Source organism: Falco cherrug, chromosome 7 (assembly GCF_023634085.1).
Source record: "Falco cherrug isolate bFalChe1 chromosome 7, bFalChe1.pri, whole genome shotgun sequence".
In the NCBI taxonomy this organism is placed as follows: domain Eukaryota; kingdom Metazoa; phylum Chordata; class Aves; order Falconiformes; family Falconidae; genus Falco; species Falco cherrug.
The window spans coordinates 43,041,432-43,054,298 of NC_073703.1; the positions used below are offsets into that span (position 1 = coordinate 43,041,432).

The 12,867-nt window shown below is 43.0% G+C and overlaps 1 protein-coding gene across 2 annotated transcripts in view; it reads left to right on the top strand.

Annotated features, from left to right (window-relative positions):
• TTC7B (tetratricopeptide repeat domain 7B) overlaps window positions 1-12,867 on the top strand; it is a 144,634-nt gene continuing 131,767 nt past the window's right edge. Inside the window, exon 1 of one of the 2 annotated variants that reach the window (XM_055716417.1) lies at window positions 1-312. In XM_055716417.1, the coding sequence (XP_055572392.1) occupies window positions 192-312 (121 nt within the window). In that variant the 5' untranslated portion in view covers window positions 1-191. The remainder of the gene's footprint in view (window positions 313-12,867) is intronic. The other variant, XM_055716416.1, reaches the window with a different exon arrangement.

Below are 12,867 nucleotides of genomic sequence, written 5' to 3' on the forward strand. Positions count from 1 at the left end.
GGGGCGCCACGCCCGCCGCTCGGCCGCCAGCGCGGCGCGGGCCGCAGCCCTCAAGTTCCGCCGCTTCGGTCGCCGCCGCTGCCGCCGCCCAGGCGCCCGACGCCGCCGTCGTCCTTTCCCGGCTGCGGCCCCAGCTCCTTCCCGCCGCACCGGCCCCTTCCCCCGCCGGGGCCCGCCGGCCCGGCCCGGCCATGGCCACCAAGAAGGCGGGCTCGCGGCTGGAGACGGAGATCGAGCGGTGCCGCTCGGAGTGCCAGTGGGAGCGGATCCCCGAGCTCGTCAAGCAGCTCTCGGCCAAGCTCATCGCTAACGGTGCGGCGCGGGGAGGCAGGCCGCGGCGGGGAGGCGGCCGGCGGGGCTCTCTTACGCCGGGCTCGGCAGGTGCAGCCGGGCGGGCCGGCGTGAGGGGCCTGCGGGCCGCCCCGCGGTGCCCGGGGAGGCGGCGGGGCGCGAGGGCCGCTGGAGGGGCGTGGGGCGGGTCGGGGCGGCCCGGCCGGCGCGGCCCCGCGGAGCAGGAGCCCCGGGGCGGGGAGGCGGCGGCGCCCAGGGCCCGACCCCGGCGTGCGGGGCGCCTCGGCCGGCGGCCCTGGCAGCAGAGCTGGGGCGCTCGCCCCCGCCTCCAGCACCCCCGGCGCCGGAGGGAGGCCGCGCTTCGCCTCGCCGGCGGCGGGGCCGTGTGGGTTTACGTCCTGGGCTGCTGAGCAGTCCGGTGCCTTACCGGGAGTGCTGCGGCTTTGCAGGCACACACACTGACAGCGTGCATAAGGCTCTGAATGCCCTTCTGGCTGCTGTGCACGGCCGGAGCGTCTGTGCCCAGCCTGTCCTGTGAAGGCTTCTGTCCTGTGAAGGCTTCTGTCCTTTCTTGAAAACGTACCTCAGCAATATAGCGCAGCTTCGTTTATTTTCTTGTGAAAACGCCGAGTGGTTTGCTTGGCTCTCTTGGTTCTTACCTCACAAACTTTTAAACGTTTAGCTGAAGGAGGTGGAAAGCAGTGCTTCATGCTGAGGTATGGAAGTGCCTGACAAACGGGAGGTGCAGGGAAGTCCTCTTTGGCATGGATGCCTTCCTTCTGTTCGTGAGAAGGGAGGTGGGGATGGTGCGTGTCTTTCTGGGCTCGCTCCTTTGCTTGAGGTGGAGCCGGGGGTATTTTTCGAGAGAAGTCAAGTCTGCAGAGGGGTGCAGAACGTGGGGTGAATTCAGAGGTAACAAGTTAACAGAGAGAGATGATGAGGTGTAAGGTTGGTGTCACTGGTGGTATGTTGCAAAGGCAGCGATAGCTTTGCATGCTTAGCCAAGGAAGAAAACTGCGTGATTCAGCTCTGTAGAAATACAGATACAGGAAAAGTCGGGATCAAAGTAAAGAGAAGAGAGAGAATTTAAGAATAAATGGCTGGCTAGTAGATAACCTTACACGCATTGGCCTTAAGAACAACTGGGTGATGATCCTGAAACACACTGGTATTACACTAACTAAAAATAAACACGAGTGAAAAGATGGAAGGTATTATGTTTAGTTTTAGGACGTGCTTCATTGGGTTACAGACTATGAACAAGCTAGAGATCAATTCAGGCCAAGGCAAATGTTTTTTGGCTGTCTGGCTGAGAAGTGTGTTCTTCATAGTTTTAAGATACGCTAAGGTATTTCAGACAGGTAGGGAGAGCTAGGTGGAAGATGTTATTGACAGTTCGACTTAAATTTCTCTGACCTGAATACTTTTTACCTAACAAGCATATCGGAGAAGATTGTGTAGTCTGCTTAACTTCACACTTAAGTGACTTTCCTATTATGGTAACTTACAGATTCTGTACCACTCAAAATACAAATTATTGGAATATTTCCTGATCTTTACAGCACGGGAAAGCGTCATATGTAGATGTTGTTTCTTTCTGACAGCACAGGAATGATTAAGTCAATGTTGATGGTTTCCAAGTTCTAGCTGAGAACAGTAACAATCACTAGGCTAAGTGATCATAAGGGATTCTTTCTTTTGTGGTGGATTAACACAGGAAGAGAATAATTTATTGAATGAAGTACCTGCCCCTGCTGTTGAGAGTGTCTAAAACTGTAAGTTTTTGTTCTAGATCCTGGCGTACCTAACAGTTTGCAGGCCACGGTTATCAGCTAGTGAGACTATGAAGGAGAGGCAATGTCTCTGTTCCACCTGTGAAGAGAGATATGAACTGAAAGGCACTCTAATGCGTATCCACGTTGTTAGTTAATCTGAAGCAATTAATTGAAGAAAAAGTACTCAGAACTTTACTGCTTACTTCTGTAGTAATGTTCAGTTTTACAAATCAGCTAGGGAATATATAACATAAGATCTGGTTTTTGGCTGAATGTGTACAGTATGTCATAGGAGTGATTTAAAGGTCTGAGAGGAAGAAAAAGAGGGGAGACGATCTTCATTCTGTCCATGTATTGGTGTGTAGGGAACTGGCTCAGACTCTTGAATACTGGAGCATTTTAGCTGAGGATATCAGCGTTGCTAGGAATAAGTTTTATTGCTCTTTGAACACAGATGGGAAAGAGTCCTTTGGGGAAGCCCTCTTGTAATCTCTTCAGTCTTGCACTATTGCAAAAGAATAGATTGTTACTTCACCAGGACTTAATTACCCTTCTGTTTGGAGATGGGGTTTAGAGAACTTGACAGAAATTTTAATGGGCTGGATTATTATTTGGGCTGTCTTGCATTGATAGAGTATTTTCTAGTATCAAGTTCCCATCCCTTTAAGCTTGCAACCCAAATTAGATGAAGGAAGAAATAGCAATGACAGCTCCCAGGACGAAGGTCTGTGTGGATGCATAAGGCAATAGTATATACTTCTGGAGAAGTGCATCACTTGAGAGGTGCAGTATTCTGCGTGGACTTGGTTATTGTATTGCTTATTCTGTTCTGCTGGTGGATCCTGTCTACTCCCTCGTAGAATTATGAGTCTGTATAAAACCTGACAGTGGATCAAATATAAATGACAGTTTTATGTAGGATTTTGAATGCACAAAAATGACACTTACTAGAACTAATTTCTGCATCTGATGGATCTTATTTGAAAGGCTTTGTGAGCTTACTGAGCTTTAAGGTAAAGAGTGAAGACAAATGTTAATGGATTGGTCACCACCTTTGGTATTCCATAAGTAATAGCCACAATTTGGAGCATGGAAGGTGTGTGCTCTGTGTCAAGCTGGTGACTTGCATTTTTTTTCCACAGAGGATAGATAGATGAAAGAAGGTTCTTTAACTCAGAATTGTCAGGCACTTACCCATTGCATTTTCCTGCTTCAGAACCAGGATTCAGTAGCAGTGGTGAGACTCAGGCCATTTGTGCTCAAATCTCCATTTGAGCTCTTGCTTCATCAGCACTCCTGTAAGAGATTGGGTCAAAGCTGTTACATGCAGGTGTGGTGGGCTGGCCTTGGTTAACAGCAAATGCCCACTCAATTGCTTAGTCTCTCCCCTTCCTTAGTGGGGCAGGGGCAGCAAATAGGATGAGAAGACTTGTAGCTTCAGAGGAAGACAGGGAGATCACTTAGTAATTACTGCTGTGGGCAAAACAGGCTCAACTTGGGGAAAATTAATTTAATTTGTTGCCAGTTAAAATAGATTCAGGTAGTAAGAAACAGAAAGACAGACATGAAAGCCACACTTTTCATCCCCCCTTTCCCAGGCTCAACTTCATTCCTGTGACTCTCCCCATGTGGTGCAGTGGGCAAAAGGGTTACAGTCAGCGCGAGGTGGTTTCTTTCCACTGGTCTTTCCTTCTCACGTTTTTCCTCTGCTCTGCTCTGGCGTGGGCTCCCTGCTGGCTGCAGTCCTTCAGGAAAAAAAACAACCCTGCTCTGGCACAGGCTGTCCATGTGCCGCAGTTGCTTCAGGGCATATCCACCTGCTCCAGCTTGGGTCCTCCCTAGGCTGCAGGGTTGGATATCTATCTGCTCCAGCACAGTGGAGCACTTTCTCCCCCTCCTTCTTTGACCTTGGTGTTCCCTTTGCTGTTTCTCACTCCTTCTGTTCCCTCCTCCTCCTCCCTGTGGCATATTTTGCCCTTTCTTAAATGTGCTTTCCCAGACGTGCTGTCACCATGGCTGAAGGGCTCAGCTGTGCCTTGCTGTGGGCCTGGTGGACCTGCTGGGCCTTGGACAGGGCAGCCCTAGGCCTCTTCCCATGGGGCCACTCCTGGAACCCCGCCGCTGCCAGCACCTTGCCGTTTACACCCCGTACAGTAGGATTTACAAAAATTGTAGCAGCTGGCGTAGAAATCATCATGCTGCTCTGAGGTTCACAAAGATGTGGTCGTTGGCTAGCCTGGAGGCTGTTTGGTTGCAAGAAAGGTGCTGTCCTGAGGTGTTCACATCCTGTGTATCACATCTGAAATGGAACTGAGAGAAACCCCAAGTTGTTAGAAATAAAGCTCTTTCCATTGATGAAACTTTATGAGTGTTCTCAACTAGTCTAACTAACAGGAAAAGGCTCCTTGTAAGAAAATGATATGAAGAAATTTTGATTTGTTTGTTGAATTTTGTCTGATATTGCTGATGAACAGCATGGTGGCAAAGCATGGTCATGAGAATTAGCAAAACTGCAAGTACCAAATTAACTTGTTCACAGATTATTGGAAGAGGTAAAATAGTAAATGGTGAATATCTGAGATTAATGAGAATGTATTTTTAAGTGTACCCAGAACTGGGAAGCATTGGCTATGTGATTCTTTTATATTTTAAGCCAATCTGAATGGGCTTTATTTAATATTTATTAAATAAAGGACTTAATCTGTAAGACAACCATGTACAACTTCATTTGGAAAACTTGGTTGGCATCAAAAGCACAGTTGTGTGAATGAAATACATAAGAGAGATATTTTCTCTGAGACCACAGTTTACTGTAGCAGTCCCCAAAATAACTGGTGATGACCACAACACTCTGGTGTTAATGATCACATATACTTTAATGTTGAAACTTATGAAATACCAGTGATGATTTTTTTCAGTAAGTTTATCAAAACATGTTGGTCTTACAGACAACCATTGAAGTGTTCAGGTTTATGAGGGTTGTGTTTTGAAACCTCTCTGCTACAGTCTTAATGAGAGTATTGTGTCATTCATACCTTTGGGATTTGGGATTCTCAGGGTGCCTGGAATTCTGTGGTGTTTGAATGATAATTTTGGAAGCTAGCAATGACATTTCAAAGCTGATTGCAAGTTAGTCGTGAGTTTTTGATGAAACAGTAGCATCTCGAAGGAAGCAGCTACAATGGACTTAAGTATGAAGGTTGTGTCTGCTCAGAGAGTTCCCAGGACATTAGTGCTCTAATGCTTTCTTTCCTTCCTTTGAAAACACAGTGAGGAAACCTCAGGTCAGTTCAGTGGCAAACCTGAATGGATAAAATAAAGAATCCATGAATTTCCACGGGTATTTCCGGTCATTCATTGTTTCTGTAATTGTAACATGACCTTGCTCAAGTTCAGTGAGATGTGTGGCTCTGTCTGAAAAAGCACTGAGGAGGTGAATTATTATAGTTCAAGCGAAGTGGAATGATGTAGTTCTGTAGAAACCTTAGCCAGTATTGCATTACTGGGGGAAGAGAATGCATGCTCTGGAAGTTTGCAGACCTGTATGCTGCCAAGAGCATTGTGACCTTACCATGAAAGCAGAATGTTACCAACAGGTTATCAAGTTTGGTGATGGAGATACACTAGCCTTTTAACACACTGCTTTCTTACTAATTTAATTTCTTACTACCATTATATCCCATTTCTGTTTGTTGCTCTTTTGTTTTGTGTGTGATCTTTTCTCTGACTGCCTTTCCTCTCAACACCTTGTTTCTATAGTTCCTTACTATGTCTTTCCTGCTATTTAACATTGCAGAGTAAGGGAGCAGAGAAGCAAACCCAAAGGAACAGGAAGTATTTTATGTGTCTGTTTTTTGTTTATCACTTTCTATGCTACTTCTTTGCCTGGACATAAGTAGCAGGAATAGAAACATCTTATCAGTTTTCCTTTGTTTTGCTCCCTTGTGAAATACAAGACCTCAGATGTATGGTTAAAGCTTATTCTTAGAGTAAACCAGGGATTTCTAAACCTCTTAGGACTCATGCCCTACTTAGAAGGTGTTTATCAAATTTGTTTGGTTTTTATACATACAGTGTGTAATGCAATTTATACATGAAAGCTTTCTGAAGAGATCTACCTCTCTACCAGAGAAGTTTGTAGACTGTGATGTGAAATGCCTTTGCATTTCGACAAAAGTAGAAATTAACTCTCTTTTCATTTGATTTTTGTTTTCCTTCTGTTGCGTTCACTATCGTATTTAAAGAACAGGCATACTAAGGACAAACATTTTTCTGGATGAAGGCCAAAGATGGTGACAGTACTAAGATGTGTTATCTTATTTTTTGACTGACAACTTTGATTCTTCAGATAGCCAGGAGTGTTACAACAGTGTAAGTGGTGATGTAGGTCTGCTGCTTGTATTCCAACTGACTTTTCATCTGGAAGAAAAAATGCTAGCATAGTCAATACGATCTCACAGGTAACCAAGCTGGTCTAACACCTTGCTGCTATTGCATGTAGGAGCTCTTCCTACCTTCCCTCAAGCTGTTCCTTCTCTATGGAGTGTCTCCCAGTTATGTGTTCCTGGCCTCTCCCTTGTGTTTATGAGCACCAGAGGTAGGATTTACTGTGCTGGACCAGCAGAAAACTCTGTGCTCCTGTTTCTGGGGTTAGCTTCTGCTGGCTTACTGAGCTGCTTTGCCTCCCACAGGGGTCTGAAGAATGTAACAGCTAGTGGAAAATGAACAGTGGCAGCAGCCAGTGAAGGGCAAAGGCGAGGGGAACTTTATTCTTCTCCTGTGAGCAAGCATGTAATTGGTCTAAGTGGAATGAACTAAGTACTTCTGGTTATTTGGAGCTTATGTCTGCTTGCATTTATAAGGATACTGCTAATTTCTAAAATAATTACATTCATAATACACATCTCATATGTTAATGTTAGGTTGATTGCATTCTGTTGCTTTGTTTGAAAGTCACAAGAAGAAATGGTAGCCTGACTTATCAGTGTATATATACTGGTATATGTCTGTATTATAGCTGCTCTAGGTTCCTTTAACCTAACTTGAAGGGTTAAAGGTTAGTATTAACTTTTCTGTAGGGAAATAAGTTCATTAGCATAAACTCAGGTTCATTGATACTGCTTCTGTTTGAGTTTTATTTGCATGGTAGGAAAGAAGGCACAGAGGGTCCTTAACCACACCAGATGTGGGCCATTCTCTTCCCTGCCAAATCTGGGCTGTTCCTGCTTCTCACAAATTTGTCTTCTAAATAATAAGAATTTAGAATTTTCTCTGCACTGAACACAATTTAATTGGTGATCTGATGAGGAGAGACCGAAGACAATAATTCTGTAAAAAGCAAAGTGGCAGGATGTTGAGATAAATTGGAGAGGGCAAGGATATCTGGCCAATAGTGCTGTGTTTGTTGGTAGCAAGACCTTTCATCATTGGAGAGCATTTGATCTCTGCTCCAGGCACTGGAGGAAGAGTGCTGAATCTTGGAATTTCTCTGGTGTCAGCAAATGTGTGGCAGAATGCATAGTGGCAGTTAGTAAGCTGCTCTGATCAGAGATGTTATCAGTTGCTCTATTGCTTCGGGAGATGTATGAGTTTCTGCAGGTTCCCACCCCACTGATGATCTGTGTGTGGTTGGTGTGATTCCACTCAGAATGTGTATGCATAGACAGAAATCCTTTACTGTAATCTCACATTATCTTCAAGAGAAGGGAATGCATGAAAGGTGGTAGGCTTTTTTTAAATGTAGTTGTAAAGTAATTTTAAATATCCATTTTACAGATTTTGCTACAGCTTTGTAGTGTGGTGCTGTTTTTTCCAACAGGATTGTGATTCATTCAGTTCACAGAATAGACTGGTCTCTGGAGATAGAGCTGTAAATTTGAAGGCCAGAATCAAATATTTCGTCAAGTCATTCATTCTGTCTTTATAATTATCTTGATCACTGCCTGTGGAATTACCACATAAGAAATATGTAATATTGTAGTAGGAAGAAAGCTGCTTGCCTTAAGCACTCTTTACTAATTGCGTCACCCATATTAGTATTCTGTAGAGATGGCATATTAACAATGATTAATCAACAACTTGAGTTTTGATACAGCTGCTCTACAACAGATGTTTCTGGTGTGTGACATGTAAAGGGCAGTAAAGCAAAGGAAGAACTTTGAAGTATGTGCTTGTATTTTCTGGAAAAGAGGGAGATGATCAGGATCTGACCCTAGCAGATACTTAGGAGCTGTTTTTTTGATAATGAAAGTAGATCCTGAATGTTTAAGCTGCACTGAAACAAAGGAGGAAATAAAAGAGGACTTCCATGTTACAGTATTTGGCAAATGCTGCTCCTCTACTGTTAAGTTCCCTGTGTAAGCATTTAATCTGAAATTGTGAATCGTTCTGTTTTGGTTACTCCCTTGGCTATACGAATTAGAGTTTCCCCTTTATTAGAATAAAGGAGTAGGCTTTTCAGCCTTGAGCTTGTTAGGTGCTGGACCCCTGCTGCAGACAGCTGCTTGGGGTGCTGACGTCCCGAGGTGGAGGGTGTTGACAGGTTTCACAGAAGACTTATCTGTTCTTTTCCCAAAAGGAAGTGTAAAGATCCTTCATTTCACAGAAAGTGGGTGGGAAATCCCTTTGGCTCCAGACAAATCCTGAATGCAGCTCACCTGAGCCCAGTAACCTGTTTTATCTCCATAAAACTTTTGCAAAGGCAACCAAGATATGAAAACACCAGCAACTTCCAGGCTCTCCCCTATTTTTTTCTGCAGTTAGTTATGTGAACAAGTTGTTGCTTATCTTTCAGCTGTGCCTTGTTTCAAATTCAGGTTTGCCTGGGCTTTGCTTCCAGTCATGCTTCTGTTTTTCTTTTTACTATTTAGTTACAGTCTGTAGCATTAATCCAGGCTGTGATGAGATTGGTTTAGAGCTGGGATTAAGGACTGGCAGAAGTAGGGGACCTACTGCTTTTAAAACAGGTGATAGAATTAAAAAACCAAACAAACAATGAAGTTGCTAAAAGATGCTTTCTGTCTTAAAACTGGTGGTTATGTCCCTGAGACAATCATCTCTGAGAGTGACGTGTAGGTTACTGCCTTTAGGAATTTACTTGGGCTTTCCCAGATGCAGCTGGCGGGGTGGAGAGTGTGGGGTGCGGGGGGGGGGATGAGAAGAGGCTGTTTTTTGTGAGTGACTGGCTTTTGGAAATCCTAGGGAAGTGCATGATCTCCTCTTCTGGGGAACAGAGGCACATCTGTGGTTTTCATCTTGAGCTTCGGGTCATCTCATAGATGAAAAACTTTCTGACCTGATAATTAATCACTGATTAATACGGAGAAGGGAGTGAATATGCGAATCAAAACCTCTGGATGGTGAGGTTTAGGAGTAAGGAAGTGTTCCTGCTGTATAAGAAGTTGGGCAGAGTCACAGAGTCAGGATTTCTTCAGTCTCTTATTTCTTCTTTTTTGTCAGCTATTTTGTTTACCTTCTTGGGAGAACAAAAACTGGATTCCATTGTCATCATCTGTCAAATTTGCACTGTGTTGCAATGTAGCTGTTTGGTGGAACATGGACAAGAGCCATTGTCCCCATTACATGATTTGGTTTTTGCCTTCCATCTACGTAGTCTAGTCTGTTGTTGTTGTTAGTAGTGACAGAAGAACTGGTTTGTCCTTTGAGAAACAAATCATGGCAGGAAGCAAGATCGAAAAGAATTCCTAGATATCACAGTGTGTGCTTTTCCTGTTCTCCAAGTCACTCTTTGATCTTCTTTGTAACCTAAACAAAGCGTACTGGGGGAGAACGATCAGAATTTAGCTTCTTTCCATGTGTGGTTACTAGAACTGTTTCCAGTTAAACACACAAAGATGATGGTGATCCTGTTTCCCACACTTTGTGCTTCCCAGGCTTGGGTATGACCTGCATTCTTATTTATTAGTTTTACATTGCATTTGACTGAATGGGCCAAGTTAAATTCAAACATTAACCATCAATAATCTAGATAATACATTGTGGCTGTCCAGGCTTGATTATTTACTGTTCTGATGGTCTTAACATTTCACAAAATTTGGGAGGTTGAATATATATATTTCAAAAAGCCATAAAAATAACATGATTTGAAACAATTGCTGCAATTTTCTGTTCTTCTTAATATATGCCCTCATAAAATAAATCTCTGTAGTAGTGGTACTTTGGAAGTACATTTGCATATGCACAAATAGTCTGGGAAGCCTGTATTTTTCTTCAAAGTGAGTTTTGGCTGTTCAGCAGGAAAACTGCCTAGATACTGCATAGCTGCACAGTAAAAGGGTGCCATGCCTTACAGGGGCAGAGGAGTGAATGACCATGTATAATTAAGGGTGTTAATAAGTAGAATTAAGTTTCTTTGAGCAGGTGACTGTTTTCTGTTTCTGGTTTTACATGTGTATTGTCTGCATCAGTCTGCAGCCTTTTTGCCAGTAGTGCATGTTGGGCTGCACATGTTCTCTAGCTACGCTTCTGCTGTCCCCAGAGACCTGACTGGACAAGATCCTGGGCAACCTGCTCTAGCTGATCTTGCTTGAAGCAGGGGTGTTGGACTGGATGATCTCCAGAGGTCGTTTTCAACCTCAGCCATCCTGGGATCTGTGAATTCTGGCTACTTAGTAGTCAGTGTTGGAATCATAAGTGACATCTCTATATCCATATATTGTTTTTCTTTTCAGTAATGTAAACCTTATATAAATCTAAGATTAGTTTTAACATTCATTTTCATTTAAGTAACTTCTGCTCAGAGTTACTTGAATGAGTACTTGGAGACTTCTGCTAATACTCCTCTTCAGGTACAGCCATTGCTCTTAATGACTGTTACATGCGTTATGAACAAAGTAAATGTCTCTGTTTTAAGTTATGGCCAACTTGTTTCCAGTTAGAAAACAAGTTTTATGCTGTTTCTGCCAGATGAATATGAAATCAGCTCTGGATCCAGGATTTCCAGATCCTCCTCTGGAAGAAATCTCCATTTCAAAGTGGCCTTCTAATAAATGTTCTGTGGGATGCTATAAGATTTTTCTCATCTTCAGCTGATTTTACAGAAACTTTACTCTGAAATTTTTGCCTGGGTACTATATGGAGCAGTTGACCGCTTTGTGATCCTTCTTGGTGCATCCCACTTCTGGATAAAAATTCCTCTGTTTTTTAGATTTAGGTGTGATGATAATCCAACATGTTTCAGGAAGTCTGAGGAAAAATCCTCTCCAAGTAATGCAACATGCAGCCCTTCGGGTACTCTGAGTCTTCAGTTTTACCTTTAGAGAGTAAGACTTCCAGGGATTGAGTAGGAGGAGTTTCCTTTCTCACTCCCAAGCTAGTTTCTCTCAGGAAAGATTTGAAGCACCAGAACGGGGATTACAAGGCGAGTCTCAACTTGCTGGAATCCTGCACATAAATTTATGGTCCCGTTGGGATGATGGAAATATCATACTTGTTGTCTTTACTCCTTGACCCTTTCCTCCCCTGCTTTTTTTTTTTTAATTATTTTTAGTCCTGAGTTAAGATGTGAGGTTTTTATTTCTTTCTCTTTCTGGAATTCAGTATGGGGCAGGTGAAGCAGCAGCGTCGTTTTTTCTTACAACTCCATGCTTCATCTAATTGATCTCACCTCATGCAGTATCTTCATTTGGAACTAACAGTAACTGTGATCTTTTGACTTCAATGCATTTGGACAATTGTGCTTTTTAAGAGTCTGAAATATGTTACCTGAAATACTGAAGATTTTGGTGGAGAGTGGGTGAAGTGATACAACATGCTTCTAAATCTTATCTGCTTGCTTACAAGGAAAGATTAAGTTTGTTTGGCCAGTCACCTCAGGTTCTGTAGCTAGTTTGCTCTGTTTCCTATTCCTAAATACCTCCTATACAAATTCAGATCCTCAGGGTTTGAGTTTGAGATTGAGCCTCTTTGCTTAAATCTTTGTGGCAGATTTTATCCTAATTCAGCACATTTTGCTTGCAGCTGTGTATCTCAGAAAAGAGTGCCAAAAAGTACTAAAAATGCTTTTTTAATCTATGACATTTGGCATACAAGGAAGAAAACAATGGTTTTCCCCATATTCTTTCTCACATTAGATCTTGAGCTGTCAAGGCTCCATACATCTTTGTTAGCACAGGATCATGAGTATTCTTGCCAGTGTACACAGCAGTAGGACATGAATGTTTCATTGCAGAGGAACATCTTGTGCATGGAGCCTTGATACCAGGAACAGGGTTGTTGACAGTTGTTGCCACAGAGGTGATAGCAGCTATGCTATCTGTGAGAGGAGTGCTTGCATTGTGGCTTTCAAGTGTATCTATATATAATTATCAGGCTTTTTAAAAAAAATGTTACATTTTCTGCATTAATATTAGGAACACTTGAGAAACCACATAGGTAGTAGTTGTGGCCTAGATAACCTTCAATGTTTTGCTTTGTTTTTCATCCAAGAGAGACAGAGCTCCAAATCTGTATCCTGTTTGAGCTTGTTTTTTGTTGCTGGTTTTTTGTGGTTTTTTTCTGTGTGCAGTTTTGCCATTCTTTCGTTTCTCTCCCCTTCTCCCTAAGCTTACTTTTAGAAAGGAATTTAGAGCTACATATTCCTGTCACCTAGGCTGCTAACAAACCCTGGGTTCTTCAGCAAATGCCTGGAGGTTGTGGTAGCATTCATTAGGAAACTGATTATTTTGTATTTTAGCAGGTGATGCAGTGGATGATTCAAGATGAACCATGTTTTTAAGCTAGTAGTAATAAATATTCTTCATCATTCTTGAGCCAAGATAAAAGAAGATTAGTCCTCTGTTTT